Genomic DNA, 22043 nt, shown 5'->3' with positions numbered 1-22043 from the left:
TGAATTTTTAAGTTTTTTCATTTCAAGGACTTTTAATTTAAATATCCATCTGTGGCTGTGGCTTTTGCATTGGACAATGTAGTGACAGGCTATTCCGGAGAGTTTACAGAGCCCCGTGAAATACCCCCTCATCAGTGGACCCCAGCTTAAGGACCACTTGCGATGATGACGCTGTCTTCACAATAATCATCCTTTCTGAGCTCACCAGCACCTGTATCATCTCATTTCATCAGACCGGCAACCCTGCGAGTGGGGTAGGACACTCACCCCGTTTTACAGATGCGGTCCCTGAGGCACCGACAGGCCTGCCGCTCTGCCCAGTCTCATGTCTGGGCCACTGCCGACTGTCTGATGTGAGAACTCAAGCTCTTTCCTGACTCCCGGAAACCAGCTCCGGGGGTTTCATGCATTGAGACAAATTGAGGCCTTCTCGATACGAATGGAGGGACATGATTTCGAGTCACCCAAAGAACTTTAATTCTCACTGTTATCCATCTAAGCAACGGCTTCTCATCGTCTTGATGTCCCCAGCAGGAACTAGACTGAAGCCAGCTTGACCTTGATAATAGAATGTTCTTTCATTAAGGATCATCTCTGGCCCTCCCTTGGGAGGTGGACAGATACCCTGTTCCCCATTTAGCCTGTAGGATGCCCAGGTGGAGTGGAGGAGCCAGGCTTCTCCAAGCAAGACTCTGGTCACCCCAGATGCCTCTCAAATAAAGAACCTGAGAACTTTGTGCTGGGAGAACACGAAGGCTCCTGCTCTAAGTCAAGACATCCCAAACACATAAATGCTCACAGGGCCTGTGACACAGCCCAGTCCAACCATACACACTACCGCCTTCAGGTTTCCATAGTAACTGGGCCAAGGGGAGCAAGAACACTCAGGATTTCATAAAACTCACTCTCATCCTGCACTTTGTATCTCTGCTCACTTCTAACTTCCAGAAAATCCCCTCGTTCACCAGACAAATTCAGATTTGTTTTATCAACCTGAAATTCTACTTTTGGCCAATTCTTCCTCAAAAAACAAAAACAAAAACGAAAAAAAAAAAAAAGAATCCCTCCAAGACCCAGCCCAAATGCCACACACCTCCATGAAAACTTCTAACCCATAGGCCTCCGCGGCACCACACCTCCAGAACACTTTTATCCCACCTTGCATCACTTCTTGAGCGTGAGATCCATACCACGTCTCTCTTTAGAAATTTCTAACCACGTTTCACACAGTGTCATGAGAAGCAGACACTCAGTAGACTGTAAAAACTGTAAAAACCGTAAAAACACAGATGGCTGGGCCCTACCCCCAGAGATGCTGATTCAGCAGGCCAGGAACCTGCATTTCTAACAATCCCAGTTTAAATTGATGGTGTGGATCCAGGGACTGCACTTTGAAAATCACTGCAAGAGACGTCTGTGGAATGAATAAATGACTGAATGAATGAAAATGGCCCTTCAATCAAGATAAACAATGTTATCAACATTTACTTCTAGATAAGGAGCAAAAAAACCGCAAGGAGCCAGAATAAGGAGAATTTTAAAAATCAGAATAACTTCAGGGTTACCCTTTCGTGTTCTCTTAGCTCTTCCTATATAACTTCTCATGATCAGACCAGAAATTAAAAATAGGTTCATTTTTCTGACTCAACCATATATTAAAAAATATTCTCTGTATGTGTGCAGATGCAGAAATAAATCCCTAAAAATATGTTCACTAACAATGCTCATATAGGGATGCTGAGATTTCCATAAGTTTTATGATTTTTGTAACTTTGTATAATATATGAACTTATTTTTACCGCAATCATGTATTAATTTTTAAAAATAAAGCTATATAACAATGTAGAAAGTATATATATATATATATATACCCTCAAGAAACACTTTGACTCAGAAAGTCCAAGTCTAGAAATTTTTCATAAGAAAATAATCAGAAATGAATGTAAAAATGATGTCCAAGGAGGATCAGTAAAGCCCTGTTTATAATAACCAGAAACTTGAAGCAACTTAAATGTTTGACAAAAGGAATTAGAATCAATAAATTATGGTATTTCCATAAATGGAACACTATAAAGTATTTTAAATATCCCTGTAGGGAATACTTATTGACATAGGAAGAGATGCATAATACAAAAAGTGAAAAACAATCAAGCCAAAAAACAGTATAAGCAGTACAATCTAACTTTGGATAAAGATATATACATATATAAAGAAATAGATAAAAATATAAATATGGACAGAGAGCTTTTTATGAAACTGGGAGTTAGAAATTATATTTTTATTTTGACATGAGTATTTTGACTATTTCGCAATAAATACATACATATCCAGGATATTTTAAAAAATGAGAAGCTGTGGGAAATTTATATGCCCCATTTCTTCCCATGAGGGACCAAAGAAGTTGAAGCGTGAGCATTTTTGTAAGTTTTTTCCCTCCCTGCCCTTCTATAAACACCAGGTACAACTTGGGTCTATTTGCATCCACAGATCCGTCTTTTTCCTCAACGTTTTCTGGACCTGCTCCAAGGTCATTCCTAACTCTAAGAGCCTAACTTTGAGTAACTCATGACACCACTCTCTGAGCATCAGCTTTGGGGAATGACATTTACAATGTATCCAGTGTTACTTGGTCACCCAACAAACTGCCATTTTTTCAGAAACCACAGCTGTCTCACATACTGGCTTTCAATAAGGTGGGTTGCTTAGCAACCACCAAGAAACTGGGAAGCCGGAAGAAGGCACCCGCAGGAGATATTTTATGACCAAAGTGAGCTGTGCTACGTGTCTGGTTGCATTCAAGGTAACCAAATAAGAGATAACACCCGGCTATTTTTGCATCATGAGGAAAAATATTTGGCTCCCGCCCAGAAGGGCAATTACCTAAAAATCTTGGCAGACCTCATGGTATGAGAAATGGTAACTGATACAAGGATGAGAAAAAAAAAAAAAAATCACTGACCTTCATAAATACTGATGATATGAGGATGGTTGAGGGATGACATAATCTCAATCTCTCGTCTGATGTGAACCATGTCTTGTTCATCCTTAATTTTGTCCTTACGAATGGATTTTATAGCAACCTGTAAAGTCAGGAAATGAAATGTTACTCAGAGAACTAAACAGATGCAAATCAGCCATTGGGGGAGTTTGGAAAATAAGTACAGATGTTACATGTTGGCAGAATTGACAATAACCAAAACAAAGCTTCAAAATACCCCCAACCTGTCTTTCCTTTATAGCAGAAACACCCTCCTCCCGACGACAGAAAACGTCAGGTTTTCACAGCCTGGCGTTTGGGAGGCTGCTTCATGTAGCCAGATTCATTTACTCTAGGAATCCTGAGCCTTTGAAAAAAAAGAAAAGTGGGGCGCCCGGTTTACAGGGTATCGATGACTGCACATGGGTGGGTGAAATCAGTATTCATTGGATCCTCCAGCAGCTGCCCAGCCACGGCTACAGAAAGCTTTACTGGGGATTCCCTATCTGGAGGCCTCGTCTGCCCAAACCTTGGGTTCGAAGACTCCAGGTTACACTTTGCTTGTGCCCTTGCTCAGAAGCCAAATCCTTCCCACAGCCTTCCGCTGGCCCAAGGCACCCTCAACCGCACAGGACCTGACGAAGAGGCTCCGCTGGAGGAGAACGGGGGTAACACCAAGGGAGTGACCGCTAGACTCCCTGCCCAGTCCCTGGTGATTCCCAAGCTCCATACCTATTGCAAATCCAAACCGTGGCGACGTGCCAGGGCCAAGACACAGAGCAATTACTCAAAAGAAATCCATAAGTAAAAGAGGCATGAAATAACAATGGGAATCTAATAAGGAAAAATACTGTTGCCAATGGATTCATCTTTGTGCACGAGCAAGTTGGCTGGTAATTTAATTCTCCTTGGCTCTAAGGGGGAAAAAACACCTTAGGATGGGGGAGGTATCCATGGGAAACAAGGAAGCCTGCCAACCCACGTGCCAGCTCCGAAGCCTGCTTAGCGCCCTCCAACCTGATGTGTCCACGGCCTTAACTCACCTGTTTCCCACTCTCCCAGGTGAAAATGGTTAAACCCCTCCTCTGGATGCTGAAGCCATAGAGTGCTCCAGAGGGGGAAAAGATGTCCTGTTCTCGGCAGCCCAGGGTCACACCCTGACTTCCACAGGGTGACCCACAGTGGGCCTCAGCAGGATTGTAATCACATCTGTGAATGTTCACAATTCTGGCTTACGCAGCTCCCCCACCCAACCCTATACGTACATGGAAACATTTCTAAAATACAGTGAGTCCATCAGTAACGCGACAAGATTTAGGAAGCTATTTTTATTGTTTTTGATATTTCCTGACCTCCCCAAAACAGGTGACGCGGGCTAGCAGCTCCCTGCACTTTTCTGTGGCAGAAGCTTCCCCTGTTGTAATTAAATCAGATTTTGTGTCATGACTTGACGCTACACTAGTAGGGATCTCACTCACTGCTTTATCTCAGGACTTAACACCATGCCTGGCACGTGGCAGGCCTGGGAAAACACAGTGTGGGCAGGCAGGTAGACGGCTAGAACAGGAAGGAGAGGAGAGAAGGGGGGAGGGAGGGGGGAGGGGGGAGGCAGGGGTTGATGCTGTAAGGCGATGAGAGCCCAGACTAGAGACGTGATAGTGAAATCGGAGCAGAAAAGAAGGAACTGCTCCTGCCAAACAACACCGCTGAGACAAGCACAACAGGAAGACGATTTGGGATTTCTTGGACATCCTACCTACATGGGCAATTGAGGAATGAAGGAAGCAGATAAGAAACACGGGACACCCTGCTGGATAAAGGGCAGCTGCCGAGAGGAATGAGCTGCCAGCTACAAGGCCCCTCCTCACCACAGTGCCAGGCTCAGAGGTACCCCAGGTCCTCAAGACAGCCCCCTTCAGTATGTATGTAGCGAGAAAAGCCTCCGTGGGCTTACGTCAAGTGTAAAGATATGACTGGAAGGCTTTATTTTATCTGAGAGCCGGTTCTTGCAGGAAGCAGACAGTGAACACACACGGGCCTGGAGGATGTGGGTGGCTGCTAGACCAACTCCTACATTCCTCCGTGAACGAAAGAGGGGAGGAGGAGAGAAACCATTCCTTTGATTATGCAGCAGGCTGAACTTGGCCTTGAGGAGGCCCTATTGTCAAATGACAATAGGAAATACATTCTTTCACCATCCAGGGTCAGGGGAGGGTAGTGACACTTACTAGGGGGTGGGGGATAAGCCCACTTGTCAATTCCCCCCAACAGGAGCCAGAGGCCGAGGGTCCCACGGTGCATTTGCCAGCGGCGTGCTTCCAGCCCCGTGTGAAAAGAGGAGTGCCTACATTCTAATAAAACCCCACTTGGCACTGAGCAAACTAAAAGGGCTCCATAGATGTTAATAGGCATGATGGTTGTCCCTCCACAAAAGCTTCCCTCTTCCAACAATGAATCTTCTATTGAAAATGTAAAAGAGGGCTCGTTTTATCCCCGATTTCAAAGGGGCAGTGGGAAGTCAGGAGGAGACAGATGCTAGAAATCACTGAGAACTGTGCAACTGCCCAGGCCGGAGGGAGGGCCTTTCAGTTCACCTCCCAAGAGTAGCGAGATGCCTCACCCAAGGTCGCAGAGCCAGCTAATGGCAAATCACAAAAATAATAATGATAGTAATAATAGCAGGAGCACTTAACACCATGCTAAGTGCTTTATATCCCTTGGACCTCCATATCCTTTTCCTCCCTCAAGCTTCAGCTTCATGCCACCCCCTTAGGGAGGCTCTGGTCAGTAAGGCCACCCCTGGCCACCTCCTCTACACTTTTCCCCATTTCTTCTTTTGGGGAGCATTTCACACCATTTGAAATTATCTTGCATCTTTGTTTGCTGCATATTCTTTCAGTCAGGGCACATCAGAGAAGGAAAACTCTGACTCCAAAAAACCTCCGCTGCCTTGCGGCATACCTCTCCAGGGGAAAGGCTAAGGGAGTAAACCCCGACAGAAAATCCGGAGCCGGAGTCCCTAAGGCGGTTTGACGTTGTAGTCAACACCGGCAACTCCTGCGGCGCACCTGAAGCCAAGCTGTATTGACTCCATCTTTCCCTTGGACCCTTCAGCTGCGAAGAGAGGGTGGGGTCTGCTGCATGGGCAACAGCAGACCCTCCATATCACCCTGCCCAGGCTCTGTAGCTTCAGCTTCACTGGAGAGGACACTCCAGTGTCATCGCAAGATGTCGATTCAACATGGGAGGAGACAAATAGCGTGTCACTCCCGAGTCGGACTGCACAGCCATTCTCGGCGGTGCAGATAGACTCTTAAGAAGCTACACCATCGTCTCTCGAGACGGACGGCTGCCGACGATTCTTTCATCCTGTGGGCCAAATCCAGCTTGAGGCCTGTTTTAGAACTAAGAATGGCTGTCACATTCTTAAACAGTTGTTTAAAAAGAAGGCGGCGATCTATAAATGTAGCTTCTGTAACAGCATGTGGTGCCCACTTCATGAACCTGAAGGATAAACTGAGCCAGGGCACAGTGAAGCAGTATGCATAATGGTTAGCGACATGGCTTTGATTCCATGGCTTTTAATTCCTTCACCAGCTGTGTGACCTTGGGCAGGTTACATAACCTCTCTGTGCTCCAATTCCCTCATGTGTCAAGTAGGGAAATAACAGTACCAGCTTCATGGGTGTCTCCCTGCGAGGACGATATTTCAGGTGCTCAGATGTGCCTGGCCAGGGTAGATGTTCAATACATGTCAAGCCTGTTTAACCTGGAGAGAGTGCCCCATAATTAGGGCCTTCCTTTCACCCTCAGAGCAAACTTGAATTCCTCCTGGTTCCTCACACGGCGGTGAGTGAAGGAAGGGCTTGGGAATGGAAACCACATTTGTTCCCAAAGAACACGAAGGGCTGGAGCATCTCAGAAGATGAACAACTTGAACCTAGGACCATCTTCCCCCATCTCCTTCTTACGGTTTCCCAACCAGGTGAACAGGGAAATGCCGCCTTCCTCCTTGGAATCACAAGTCTGACTCAGGCTGTCCACGTCCGCTTTTCTGGATTTGTTCATCCCCTTATTCCACTGAGCGCCTGCCAGGCACCAAGCACAACGCTGAAGCAATGCAAACGGCAGCCAGCAGGGCTCTGCCCCAGCCCTCAAGGTGAGGGAAAAGGAGGGGGGCGAGGACAAGGCAGAAGAATTACACAGATGATTGCATAATCTCCTTCCTGACCAAAGGCTACCGAAGACACGCACCGAGAGGCCAGCATTATGGAAAAAGGATCCTCTCCAGTTTCCCTTCATCCTCCCCATATCTAGAAAGAAAGACTGAGATAAGGGTCCAGCAGAAAGAGATAACCGAATGTCTGAAATCATACACCCTCCCCCCCAAAAAAAATCCAATTTGTTCTAGCACGGGTCAGATTTCACTCCCCCTTCAAAATGACCGGAGCGGGGAAGTCAGGTGTCTGAGCCCAACACGCAGCACGGCAACTTTCATAAACGTCTCCACGTCTAGACGGCACTGTGTGCCTTATAAAACAGTCTGATTTTAAATAAGGCCACCCCACGGTTTAATGTTTAAACCATATGCAGCAGCAGGTCCGGCCGGGGACCTGCCAACGCTGCCCTGCGGTGCCTGCCTGTTTAAGAGGCAAACTCAGCCCAGCCAATTCCCGTCCCTCGTTAAATGTAACGAGCCTGGCCTCCTCTTCTGCAGAGGTAGGTGTTCCTTTTCGTGAATAATCACCCCAAACCACCTGCTCTGCAGCCTGCCGCCGTGGCCACTGTGGACGGTAAGAGCTTGGGGATCTCGGCAGAGCAGGATGGTGAACGCTTAGGTTTTTACTGGCTGGCTGACCTCAGGCAAGCCCCAGCCTCACAGGCCTCAGTTTCCTCATTTGTAAAATGGGGTTAGCACGTCGTACCTCCTGGGGCTATGGTAAGGAGTGCAAATACTGTAACTAACAGGCCTGGCACACAGTGAATGGCGGAACTATCCGAGAAGCAGTCCTGGGCCATGTCTTAGGAGGGATGAGTCTACAATGAATCATTTCACAGACCTCTCCCCTCCCTTTCCCCACTCCCTCCCCTCATCTTCTCCTCCCCACATTTATACTGAAGGACAAGCAGGAGAAAATTCATATCCAGCCTGCATGCCCAAACACTGTCTTCCTGGACTGCTTGGGGGCAGGGGGGCCATTTGTGGCAGGTTGTGTGTGTATTTGAGGCTCTAGCCCAAAGAATCATTGCCCTCGTCCCTCCACAGCCACCTGCCATGGATGCTCATTCACTGCCATGGGCCAGCCTGCAGGGAATGCTCTAGAACAGGGTCTCTCAGACAAGGGTCATGGGCATCTTGTTAAAATGCAGATTCTGAACCCAAAGGGCTAAGGAGGGGCCTGGGACTCAGCATTTCGAGCAAGCTCTCGGGTGTTGCCAGTGATGCAGGTCCGAGGACCCACTTTGAACACCACGATCTTAGTGCTCTACCTTTGGCCCTGACATAACAACATTTTAATTTTTTTTTCTTATACCATATCAACTTTAAATCAGCGACAACATTCTTAATAAAAGCAGTGACTAACATTCATTACCTGCTAACCACATGCCAGTGGACCTTATCTCACTTAATCCTAACTACAACCCCATTTTAGAGGGGAAGAAACTGAGGCACAGAGGACATAAACATTACCCAAGGTCACACAGCTTGCAAACAATGGAGCTCAGGCTCCAACCCAGGTAGGCTGAGCCCAGAGGCTCCCGATTCCTGAGGCTGTGGATAAAGTTGGGATGGACAGCAAACGTGGTTGGTGATAGAATCTCTCAAGATCCCCAACGGTCTCGCAAGCCCAGTGTGATGGGCCCCCTCCAAGCAGAGGAAGACTTACACAGGTGAGGAGCCGGGAGGCGGGACTGGGGAGTGAGCTGCAGGGAAGACACGCAGCCATAAACCTGGCATTAGCGTCACTTAGTGAAAGCAAGTTTGGCATTAGCATCACTAAGTGAAAGCAAGTTTGCAGTCACCTGGCAATAGAAGCTGGCAGCTGCCCACCATTCCCCAGGTGTGATCTCACACCCAGCCATGTTCTGTTCCACGGGAGCTGCAGGGCACTGAGTCAGAGGCAGCCCAGGAAGCTTTTCTGACCAAGGGACTCATTGCAAGATGCCTCCGGGCAGTCAAGTTGGAGGCCAGTGTGCTGGTTCCTGTTCTTGTCTGGTTGATGGTCAGAGTTTGGACAAGCCAGAGCTCCACGTGGGTCACATGGGTCCAAAGCTCCCCAGGATCACAAAATGGCTTCCACTCAGAAAACCTGTGCCCAGCCATCACCCAGGTGATGCCACCCAGGAGACCACCTGGGAGCCAAAGCCCCTAATTAATTAAATGACCCCCGGCTCTTTGTGAGCAGCCTGACCAACTCAGGAAAATACTCTAGCAAATTTTAATGATGCAACCGGCCCCACAGGGACCCAGGCCAGCTCTGCCGTGGGGCCCGCGGGCCTCTTCCTCTCCAGCCTGTTGATTCATGTTATTACATGGATGTTTTTTCAGACAGAAGCGGGTTGGAAGCCAAGAGTTGTATCAACAGGCTCTGAGAAGAGGCACCCTGATGCCAGGGAGCGTGGTGTGTGTGAAAAAGAGCTTCTTCTTCAAAGAATGGCATCTCACTATTCACCACCAGCAGCCTATTAATCTTGTAAAAGCTTCTAAAAATATAATCCACTGTAACTCAGTTCTCAATCCTCTCCTTCCCCAAATTCTCCGTCAGAGATGCTGTTTCCTCAGATGATACTGCTTTTTCTCCGGCTATAAGAAATGTGTTCTATTTCCAGAATTTAAGCAGCAAATCAGACTTTTATTTGACGGTGCCAGGGCCCGCTTAGGAGGACCTCGGAAAGGCCTGGGACTTGTTTTCTACATGTATAGTCAGTCCTTGATCTCCACCACTCCCCTTTCAAGGACTGAGCTAAGACTGTCCTCATTGCACGTGGTGATGCGACGAGGGAAGTGGAATTAATGACTAAGAAATCTCGGGCAGATTGACACTCCCTGTGTGGCAGGCGCTGGGGTTTGTAAACACGAGATAGTGGCCATGGCTGACCAAGCAGCAAAAAGAAGGCCAAGGGAATGTTAACACCAGTAGCAATGCCAAAAGCAAGCAACAATTAGATTCTCAGAGAGCGTCGTTTTCCAAGGGGTGGTGAGCACACACACACACACACACACACACACACACACACACACACACACACCCGCCTCAGATCCCCTGGTTGGAGGAAAAGAAGAAACTGTCAAAATGAAGATTCTGGGGCCCACTTGGGATCGACTGAATTTTGAGGGTGGAGCCAAGATGGTATCATGACAAGCATCTTTTATGAGCGTCCCCGGTGATGGCTGCATGCTGAGATTTAAGAAATGCCACCTCACACCAGAGTAAATGTGACCATGAGGGCCCTTACTATTCCGTACCATAATATGATGCAGTCATATTAAAAATTCGGTGATTAGTGAAAGTTGATGAGCCATCTATATAGAGGGCAATTATAAACAAGCCGCTTCCTGGAGGGGACTGACTCTGTGACCTGAATTAATTTACCGCTGGCAAATGGAAGGCTTCTTCCTCTTGTCCTAGCCTGAGGCAAACCTGTGGCCTCGGCAAGGGCAGGAAGCCACTGCTAATGGGTGACTTCATGCTCAGCACACAATCTGGGGCTCCCATGCCTGGTAAAAAAGAACGTGTCTAAAGGAGGAGAGAGAAAGTGAGCCCGGGAGCCTCACGTCCTGCCTGCTCTGTGACAGACAGGCAGTCTGGCTGTTGCTGCGAGGAGCCTTCTCTGTTTGGGACCCTCTGGAAGTCTCTTCAGGCTCTGTCTGTGCTAATAAATACCTGCAAGGCCGCCTGCAGGCAAAGGCTTCTAGTAGCACCAGAGATGCTACACAGGTAACCGGAGTTGCAAAAGACTAAAAATGCGAGGCCATGTAGCTGGGATTGGAGTGGGCCAAGCAGCTATTTATGGACCTTCATGTCACCACAAGCCAAATGCAACACCAACTCCGAATTGTCAAGTACCCCTGCTTTCTTTCAGGTGACAACTGCCCTGGGGAGGGAGAGGATGGGCCGGACCAGAGGGCCAAGGTTACGCACGAGTTGGATAGTCTCTACTGGTAGCATCTGATCGCTCTGACTCTGTTTATAACACAGCTTGGATAAGCTTAGGGTTGTGCAACTTTTATTTATCAGCCTCCAAGCCCAGTAGAGCCTCAGCCAGGACTGCTGGGAAACCGAGCATCAGCTCTACAGCCCTGTCATCAGTCCCAACAACCCGGCCCAGGTGCCCCTCCGCGCAGAGAGGTCCTCGACAAAGCTGGTCACAGGCTCAGTGTCCTCGCCTGCAATGAGGACGACAAGCCCACGAACCCCTCTAGGTGGGACAGGTAGGAACCGTACCGGCTTGTGCATAGGATGGAGGGCAGAGAAGGCCAAGTGTCACTACAGCAGAGGCGTGATATCACCAGCGGATGTCAGAGTGGCAGGCACTTCAGAAGGTTCTATGCCGCCTCCCCTCCCCTCATTTTACAGATGAGGAAACTGAGTCCAAGACAGGTTCAAGCACAGGTCCCAAGGTAACAATAGCACTGGAATTGCAGCAAGAGTCCCAGCCCTGGACAAGCACTCTGAGCAAGGAGCCCTCAATTCCAAGCCACAGCCAGCAGGAGGAGAGAAACGGCCACAGAAAGGTTCAGCAGTGACACACGGGGCAGGCTTCCCTGCGGCCAAGTCCCCAGAAGTGCTGCATTGTTAATGCACCGAGACGAGGAGATGAGGAGTGACAGACACTCCTAAGCGTACTGGCACATTATGACCCGTTTCGCAGCATGGTGCCCTCTTTCAGCTCCACCTAATACCAGGGGTCTGTCCTCACACAGACATGCTGGGGACACTGTTTTCAGTCCGATTCAGTCCAAACCTTGTTCCAGTTTCTGAAGGCTGATTTGATATCACACACGAACAGGCATACTTGGGAGGTTTTTACCCCATTATTTCTTAATTCACTGAAAACATAGCCTTTAAAGATTAACTTCAGGCTGTTATGGAATCCCAACCTTGGGAGCAATGAACAAGGAACACAGAAGACCCAAGAAACAAAATTAGTTTTCCAAAGGGAAAGGAAGCTAGTCAACTGCACTGAGCTGATCCAGGTGAGGAGGGCAAAGAAGAACAAGTTTTTAATTTCTTGAGATGGTAAAATACAAATAACATGCAAAACGGGGGTGTGGCTTTCAATTTTATTTTATATTTTAACCATGGGTGATTTTATAGCTAAGTGAAAGAGAAGATCCTTCGGAAGTTATTTTTATCCTGACAGACTCCCTCTTACTCGCAAAATTGATTTATGACAATTAGAGTGTGCAGAGACATATCAGACAAGGAAGGAACAATAGCCCGGGCTGCAGTCTGTCCCCTGGGAGGCCTCATTCATCATTCCCTCCCAAGCAGAAGCTTCTCTGCCTTCCAAGGGAAGCTCTCATTGTCCATTACGCAGAGAGTTAACAGGCTGGTTCCTGCTCCACAGCCCCATTGCAAAATCTATCTGGATGCTTATCAGCCCACTAATTACTGCCCCACAGACCTGCCCGGGATGCCTGTCATGGCAGCACCTCCGGCTACAAATGCACAGCCCCCCAGGCGATGACAGCCCGACCCCGAAGGAGCAAGCTCAGTTCCAGGCAGGCATTTCCTGCCGCCGGGATCAGGATCTCCGCCAGGATCCCTATCATCTGCAACTACCGCCTTCAAGGAGCTGACCACCTCGTCCACATCCATCCCCCACCATGAACCCCACCAAGCTGGTGGAGGCCCCCTGTCATAACCTCACTCACCATTCCTGGTGGGTTTCCCTTGCACAGAGGCCACTTCCGCTTTGTTCAGGATAATGCCAGCACCCAGCAGGTGCCTGGTGTATAGTAGGTACCAAAAAGCTGATGAAATGGACCCCAAGTGTTAAAAAGGACCCTTAACATTACGCTAAGTGAAGTAAGTCAGACAGAAAAAGACAAATACTGCGTGATTCCACTTACATATGAAATATGAAAAATCCAAAGTCATAGAAATAGAGCGTACAGGGGCGGTTGCCAGGAGCTGGGGGTGGGAGAAATGGGGAGATGTTGGTCAAAGGGTAACTTTTGGCTGTAAGATGAACAAGTTCTGTGGAATCTAATGTACAGGATGGTGAATATAGTTAACAATATTGTATTATATACTTAAAATTTTTAAGAGAGTAGATCTTCAATGTTATCACCACACACACATACACACAGATTATAAACAGATAGTTATATGAGGGGGTGGAGGTACTAACTAACCTTACAGTGATAATCATTCTGCTACATATATGTGTATCAAATCATCACCTTGTACACCTTAAACTTACATAAGTTCTAAATCAATAAAGCTGGGAGGTGGAGAAAGGACTCTTTAAAACCATAAAACCATAGCAGGACATCTTATCATTCCACAGGCATCCACTGCTGAGTCTTCCTTGACTTACTAATCTCTCAAGTGCTGAATCCAACCCGCCCTTGTCCCAAAATCACTTCGGCTGAACTTGCTCATCTTTAAAATGGCGACAGGCTGGGAAATAATTCACAACGGTAGCTAACAGCACTGCTAATAACTACCAGTCATCAAGCCCTTCATACGTGCCAGCGACTGGGCACCATCCCATTAAACACCGCAACCTCTCCCTCCTTAAGTTCTTGCGGAGGCATTATTGTTTCTGCTTTCTCCATGAATATAAGCTGAGTCTGAGGGAGGTTAACTTGTCCCAGGGCACACAACTAATTAGTAGGAGAGCCGGGTCTCGCTAAAAAACCCAAAGACCACACTCGTCTTAACCTCTGTATCACACTGACAAAGGACACCATCCTGGGCCTGGCTCAGGGTCAGTATCTGATGAATATGAACTCAATCAGTCTCTGGAGATGAAGGCCCCACCAAAGCCACACTGCCTTGTCTCCACCCCAAGTCTTTTTTAAAGCCAAAACTTAAACTACTCCCATCTTCCAAAGCACACCCACTGGGGTTCCTATCTGCTCTCTGTGAGGCCAGTCAATGCAGTTGGCAGAATCAGATAGCAGGACCCCGGAGGCGAGTCCCTAAAATGATGCAATAATGAGTCAATTCTCCAGCAAGCAATTTTAGGAAATCTGCTGTGAATAAGGCATTGATCCAGGTGCTGTAAAACATGATCCGGACCTACCCTTTCACTTGTTTACAATCCATCTGGAAAGGACAGTGGCCATGGGGGCTCCTCGCTGCCCTGCACCCATTCACCCTTCTACTAGTAGAAACCCCCTGGCTTTACTCTGGGGACCAGCCAGCCTTACCCCACTGGATGCAGTTTTAAAGAGACTGTCAGTCAAGATAATTCATGCCAATGGATGGGCTCATGATGCTAGAGTTTAACTAAGGAGACACTCTTCCTCCAGAACTGAATTTTCAGTGGTCTGAAAACAGCTGGGGTGATCGTTGCCAACAACAATCTCCGAAAAAACTGTCTGTTAGTATTTCCTGCTACTTGGTTCCTCAGGGCTTCCTTAGTTCTCATCTTTCTCTTCCCAAGTTTGGTCCTGTGGGATATATTAAGCGAGAATTCAGTAAGGGTAATTTTGACGCATCTTGTAGAAAGGTGCGGGAAGTCCAGCCATATTTTTTTGCCAAGTAATATTCATGGCCAGAAACATATTTACCAGTTGTTATTGACTGAATTGTGTGCACCCCTCCCCCACAACATACACAAGTTCGTTTGTTGAAGCCCTACCCCCTGGCGTGACTATATTTGGAAACAGGACCTTTAAGGAGATAATTTAGGTTCAGTGAGGTCATAAGGGTGAGGTGCTAATCCAATAGGGCTGGTGTCCTTATGGAAGAGGAAGAGACACTAGGAGCATATGGACACCAAGGAAAAGCCATGTGAGGGCCCAGCCAGAAGGCGGCCATCTATAAGCCATGGAGCGAGGTCTCACCAGAAACCAGTCCTGCTGACACCTTAATATTGGACTTCCAGCCTCCAGAAGTGGGAAACACGAAATTTCTGTTGTTTAAGCCCCTCAGTCTGCGCTATTCTGTTATGGCCACCTGAGCAGGCTAACACACACTAGTCATTCTCCATGCTACCTAAAACACAGTCAGCATGGAAACTAACCAAAGGGAGGGTCATTCATGGTCAATACCAGGTATAATGAGCAGAGAATGCAGAAGAGGAGCCCTACCTGCTTTGTTCACCCCTCTGTCCCCAATATTTAAGAAAGAGTCTGACATCATAGCAGATATTCAATGCTTGCTGAGTTGAACTGAATCAAACTTGTTAAGTATCAGAAGTCCTAATTTTCATAATAATGATTCCTTTCTCACCCAGTCCACCAACTACCACCAACCTAGGCTGAAGTCCAACAGCCTACCCAAATGACATCCCGGGTTCCGCTCTGGTCCATGGTGCCTCTGTCCTTGTGGGTAAGACCACAAACTCATGGGTGCAATACCATGGTGTAAGTGACCGACTCCTGTGTATACCATGCCACCCCACTTTATTTTATTCTCCCCCACCACCCCATGAGACAGGCAAGACAGGGAAACTGAAACTGAGGAAAAGAAGTCCATAAGTCCCCACAGGTCATAAAGTCAACACCCTAGTTTCAACCAAGGTACTTGGATTATGTGGCTAATGCTCCTTCTGCTGGATCACGCTTGTCTCCACATTTCGTCAAATCTCTGGAAACATGGGGTAAAGAAGAAACACCCCGAGTCCCGGCATTGTGATGCTTCCTTTCTCTGGAACTTAAGCCTGGGGGAAAACTAGCGCAAACATCAGACTGTTCAAATGCCGTGGGCGACCTGGCCAGGGAGCTAATCAGAACAATTTGGGAGTGTGGCGAAACAAGGACACCCCTTCCTGGATCTAGCCTTTATGGCAACACTTCATAAGAACCATTCTCTTACAACAAAACTGTCAAATCCAGCAACCACAGGCCAGAAACATCCCAGCTGAACCCCGCCAAGCTGCTTTCTGATGTACTGTGCACACAAATACCAATATTCCCCAGATGTTCTCCATGTAAAACATTTGGTTTCAGACACAGCCCTTCTTTCCCCAAAAACTCATACATTTGTTTAATGGACTCATACAGTTCAGCTAAAATATCCTGGAGCAGACATCTGAAGCCAGCCCGGCTCTGATGCAAGCATCCCATCTGCAGGAAAGACAAACAAGTAAATAAGACAAAACCTGCCCAAGATTTATGCTCCCTGCATCTTTTAAGCAGGTCATAAAATGTAAGCTATATACGGAGAGCAATGCATGTGGCTTTCAAGTGGGTGTCTGAATGCATCTCCTTGGTAATCGAAGACTGATGTTCAAACAGAGAGTGGGTCTCGCATGCTGAAGAGGAGGCTATCAGAAAAGGAGTTGAAAAATCTGTCATGAGCAAAAACAATGATTGAGGTAAATGTAGGTTTTTTCCTGGACTTAATTATCCAACTATAGCAATAGTTCCTTTATTCCAAAGCCCCTTATCTCTTCACCCACAATCCAGAACCCAGGTATGAGGTGGTGAAAGATGTGGAAGCAGCCCAAGTGCCCATCGGTAAATGAGTGGATAAAAAAGCTGTGGTACATTTACACAATGGAATATTACTTGGCCACAAAAAAGGAGGAAATCTTATCTTTCACAGCAGCATGGATGGACCTACAGGGTATTGTGCTAAGAGAAATACAAATACCATATGATTTCACTTATATGTGGAATCTAATGAACAAAATAAACAAACAAAATAGAAACAGACCCACAGAGACAGAGAACAGACTGACCACTGTCGGAGGGGAGGGTTTTAGGGAGCTGGGTGAAAAAAGTGAAGGAATTAAGCACACACAAAAAACAAAACTAAAGCTCACACACACAGACAACAGTACGGTGATTACTAGTGGGAAGAGAGCATGGGGGGAGGTAGGAGGTAGTGAAGGGGGGAGGGATAAACAGGGACGGAAGGAGATCCAGACTTCGGATGGTGAGCACACAATACAATGTACAGATGATGTCTTATAGAATTATATACCTGAAACCTACATAATTGTATTAACCGATGTCACCCCAATAAATGCAATAAAAAGGAGGTAGCAACATGGGAAATGCATTGTACCTTGAGTCAAGAGACACAGCTTGACCACATACCAACTAGGTGGTCCTGGCCAGCCTGATACCCCAAAGTGGCTCACACTATTGCATAAGACGAAACTTCACCAGATTCACTGTCAGGGACAGGTCAGCTGTGAAGACTGTATTAATGAAGACAATAAACCCTCAGAAAAGGCAAGAAATAAAATGTCATCAGATCCATGCACTAAGTCCCACCTACCCAGGTGGTCACCCGTAGTTTTCCTACTAACAGCCCTAACAAGCTCGGTCACAGCAACTCGGTGGGAAAGTGGAAAAATAAAACTAGAAAGCCGCTAGAGCCAGCCTCACTGACAGAATCAAGACAGGACAACTGCCTTCACCATTAATCTTGTCTTGTGAGTTTTCAGCAGTGAGCATGCCTTCTTTTTGCTGTACAGAAAAGAAGAATTTTACTGTTTGAAAAGGTCACAAGAAGGAATGCATGTTGATGAGGGAGAAGATAAACTATAAATAGCAGTCACCAGAACTCCAAAACACGGTACTGAGGACCATTTAGGAGTTCCCCGAAGACATCAAGACAAGGTGTAACTACTTTCAAGGTACTTTGTTTTAAGAGCCAAGAAAGTATGCATCCACGTAGAAAGATTTCCATAATAAATGGATACCTTTTTAAAAAAAAAGATTGGCTCTTAAATGGGTGAGCTTCAGTTACCTGGAAAAATATATTTAGATCTCTATCATATAACTTATTATTTCCACTTAACCAAGGCCTCGGATTAACCAGCATTCTCCACTTCCCTGACTGAGGCTCAGGCCAGGTTGCACTGTACTGGGTCTTGGGCTCCTCTCTGCCTTTCCCATACCCTCTCTTCCACCAGCCAACCGCCCACCGCCATCCCAGCCAAGCCAAGTGCTCCGATGGGGCGGGCTCTACAGCCCATGGAACGTCTCATTCTCCAACAAGGCCATTCTAAGGCTACAAATCCCCAGATTTCAGACTCAGGTTTACTCTCACCACTGCCAACAAAAAACAAAATGCAACGAGGTAACAAACAGAAAATGCCCAGGAGCGTGCCCCACAGAGAGGACATGCTCCAAAACTGCTTTTTAGGTTACTGTTATTGACAAACAGACCTTCTGCCAAGATGTGTGTTAAGTAAGAACACCATAGTGAGATCCTCGGAATTAGGAGGTTGAGAGGACGATGTCAGAGGACAAAGCGAGACAGGGGTCAGGAGAAAGGGAACAGCTGGAGCCTCTTTGGAGAGGACATTTCAGGTCACCCCACTAAAAGAAGTCCCTCCAAATGTACTTCAGTAGCCCCTAGGGAATCAGTGTTGCAGGATGGAATTATTTCCCTGAAATGAACAGACACGCAAACGTCTCTACAACTGGGCCTGAAAAGAAAACAAGCCGGCTGCCGATTTACGGGCAGCCTCTGATGCAAGAGAGCCAAAGGTCCCAGCCCAGGTCCAGCGGGACGGCTTCGGACACACCGCTCCTCCCTGAAGAACATATACTGGAGGCAAGAGTGGGGGAGGGGATTCATCTTCCTGGAAGGCAAGGTCCCAGCGTGACCAGTCCTGGATGGGCACACCTTCAGGAGTACAGACCCTTGGACCTTGGCACTCAGCATACATTAGCCAGTGGCTCTCACCTCCGAGGGTGCATTAGAGCAACCTAGAGGACCATTTAAAAATGCTGATGTTTGGGCCCCACCCCCAGAGAACTTGTAGAAGGTCCCCAGCTTATTCTAATGCTTAGCTGGGACTGAGAACCAGCGGTGTAGTGGGAAGAGCCACAGTGGGGCCAGACGGCCCTGAGTTTTGAACTCAGGTGCTACTGTTAGTTCAAGAGCAGATCAGTTACTCTTCCTGAGCATCAGCTTCTTTAACTGCAAAGTGGGGATAATAGTCCCTACGTGTCACCGAGTTTCTGTGAAATGAGAGGACGCATGTCGCCCGCCTCATTTAGTCCCTTGCAGAAGGCACACATTTGAGGGCCCTATTAATGTTCTTCTCTCCCTTTCACTCCCCTTCTGTCAAGATTCTCCCAAGTGTGTCAGGAGTTCTGGGCACTCCCAGTTCTCTGGGGCGTCTGCCTGGCTAAGTGGTTTAAAAAGGGCAGAAGGCAGACACATCCGCCCTTATGTGGGACCCCTCACCACGTATACACACTGAACCCCTAGTGGGTGAAACTGGCATATCCTATGGCAAAACCACATGAAAACTGAGTCACAAGTAGCAAGATAAGGAAATGCCCAGGTTTTTTTTTTTTTATTATTTCTTTTTTCATTGTTGTTCTATTATAGTTGTCCCAATGCCCGGCCCCCTACCCCCACCCCCCGTTGCTTTTCACTGCCCTGCCCCACCCCCGGTAAATCCCCATCCTGTTGTCCATGTCCATGGGTCATTTATACTAGTTCCTTGACTAGACCCTTCCCTTCTCTCCCCTTTCATCCCCCTCCCTCTCCCCTCTGGTACCTGTCAGTCTGTTCCTTGTTTCTACGACTCTGGTTCTATTTTGCTCATTTGTTTGTTTTGTTCGTTAGGTTCCTGTTAGAGGTGAGATCATATGGTATTTGTCTTTCGTCACCTGGCTTATTTCACTTAGCATAATACGCTCCAGTTCCATCCATGCTGTCGTAAAAGGTAGGAGTTCCTTCTTTCTTTCTGCTGGGGAACGCCTAGGTTTTATGATTGCTTTGCTTTTCCTGTCTAGATGATAGACCCATCTTGGGTGTGACACCTTCTCAGGAAGCCCCTGCCTTTGCCCCCCCTCCCCCATTAGGCCAGGTGCAAGGCTCTTAAACCTGGCGGCACCAACACGCCTGGTGCATAGTAGGCCCAAGGAAATGTCCACTGAGCGAATGAATTATGCTCCCTGAGGCCAGGGATGGGTATTTATAGATCAAGAGCTCATAATGCCCAAATGTGTTAATCCCCTAAACAGGCATTTCATAAATATACTTGAACTCTGATTCTGAGCAACTGGCAGAAAAGTAGATAAAGGCCGTTTGGCATTTGGGAGGCAGCTGCTCAAAGCCCAGTGACCGTGAGCAGCACTTGAGGGTTTGAGCAGTGCGAACATGGGCAAGTGAGTTAATTTTCTGTGCCTCAGTTTATCCGCTGTAAAAGGGGGAGACTAATGGTGTGCACTTTTAGGGTTACCATGAGTATGCATTTAGGTCTGTGATTTAACATGCTTAGACTCTCGCCTGGCACCATTCCTACGATGCAACTGTTTGCTATTATTATTATTACTCCATGGAAGGATAACAGCAAAGAGACCTCGCGCTTCAGGTCCAATATAAGGACCCAAGGTGCTAGGGCCCCCGGCTAGCACAAGAGAAGGTGTGGACAGAAGAAAGTGGAGCGGTATATCCCCAGGTGAATACAACAACTAGCTTCCCATTGCTGTGTTTCTCCGGTTATAGACCATGAGCAAACTCCTTATAACCACTTGAGTTGCTTGGCTAAAACGCTTAAGATTCTCAGGTCTCCCTGAGTCCCTCCAACCGGACCTGCTGGATCAGACTCTCTGGGGTGGGTGCCAAAGATGGTGCATTTTAACAGGCACACCCCAGAAGATTCACAGGTCCCCACATATTTAAGCACCATTGGACTGGATAAGCTCCTTATCTGTTTGCTCAGACCTTCTCTCCAGAGCCTCATACAATGCCTGACACCTGGTCTGTGCTCAACAAGTATCAGGTGAATCCATTCCATGGTTGCAACTCTAGAAGAATTTGTTCAATTTTTTGAAGGCCCACTGTGTGTCAGGCACATGCAAAGCTGTGCTGAATCTGACAACTTCATTCATTCATTCCTGAATTTGTTCATTCATTCATTCTAAAAGTCTTAACTGGGTGCTTCCTACATACCGGGCACTGCCCTAGACACTGGAGATACAGAAGAAATGATCAGTGCGGCTGCTTAGAGATAATTACAGATGGTGACAAGTGCTACATATGGAGAGCATCACTGCAGTCATTAAACTCAGCATCTAGAGCAGTGCCTGCTGTCCTTCAGAACTGTCTATGATGACGGAAATGACCTTTTCTGCGCCGTTCAGTGGTAACCGCTAGACACAAAGGGTTACTTACTAAGCACTTAAAATGTGGCTCGTATGGCCAAAGGACTGGAGTTTTCATTTTATTTAATTGCAATTAATTTTTATTTTAACTGCCACGTGTGCTCCTATAAGTCAGCGTGAGTCTAGAGGCAAAAAGAGAGATAAGTACACTGGAAATTATAACACACGGCAAAATGTGCCACAGGCCAAGTGGGGGAGGGGAGAGAATAGTGCACCATGTGTTATCAAATGCCTCTCCCCCCATTACCAGATGCCCTAATGTTCTCAGGCTCTGGGAACTGAAGAAACAAGGTCAGGTACAAGGCATTGTACTTGGGCTGGAATTTTTATAGCTCATGATCAGTGGGAAGTGGTATGCGGCCCAGCCAAGCCCCAGAGACTGTGGTTCAAGAACACACCACCATCCGAAAAGCCTGCCCACAGCTGCCAGAGAGATCGCTTTCTTCCCTGTCATTCCGTTGATGGTCATTTTGTCCTTGGCTGGAACGTCCCACTGGGCCTGAGACACTGCACAGATTTTATGAGATTTCTTTGCTTCAAGCGTAAGTACAAATACAAGCCTCCTAAATTCCACCGGAAAATTGGGGACTAATCCAAACATTTCATAAAATTAGAACTCATTGTGGGGCTGAAAGGAATTCAGACTGTGCCGCCACCAGAGAAATGCAAAATATTTGTTATAATTTTTCCCTTCATGAGCTGTTTTAAGAAGCAAGTGCTTTTTCTGCTCCAAGCAAGGGCGGCGGGGGGGGCAAAGGGGAGGAAATGGGAGAGTTTTTGTTTTTTCTCTGTGGTTTG

At 47.2% G+C, this 22043-nt stretch overlaps 1 protein-coding gene across 1 annotated transcript in view; it reads right to left on the bottom strand.

The window, feature by feature from the left end:
- Positions 1–22043, bottom strand: part of NUAK1 (NUAK family kinase 1) — a 68086-nt gene that overhangs the window by 32819 nt on the left and 13224 nt on the right. The window contains exon 2 of the mRNA XM_090272575.1: positions 2960–3080. Coding sequence (XP_090128701.1) covers positions 2960–3080 — 121 coding nt within the window. The remainder of the gene's footprint in view (positions 1–2959; positions 3081–22043) is intronic.

Source organism: Furipterus horrens, unplaced genomic scaffold (genome assembly GCF_987537825.1).
Source record: "Furipterus horrens unplaced genomic scaffold, mFurHor1.1.pri manual_scaffold_4, whole genome shotgun sequence".
Taxonomy (NCBI): domain Eukaryota; kingdom Metazoa; phylum Chordata; class Mammalia; order Chiroptera; family Furipteridae; genus Furipterus; species Furipterus horrens.
The sequence above is the reverse complement of the archived record's forward strand: the minus strand, read 5'-3'. Positions and strand labels throughout refer to the sequence as shown.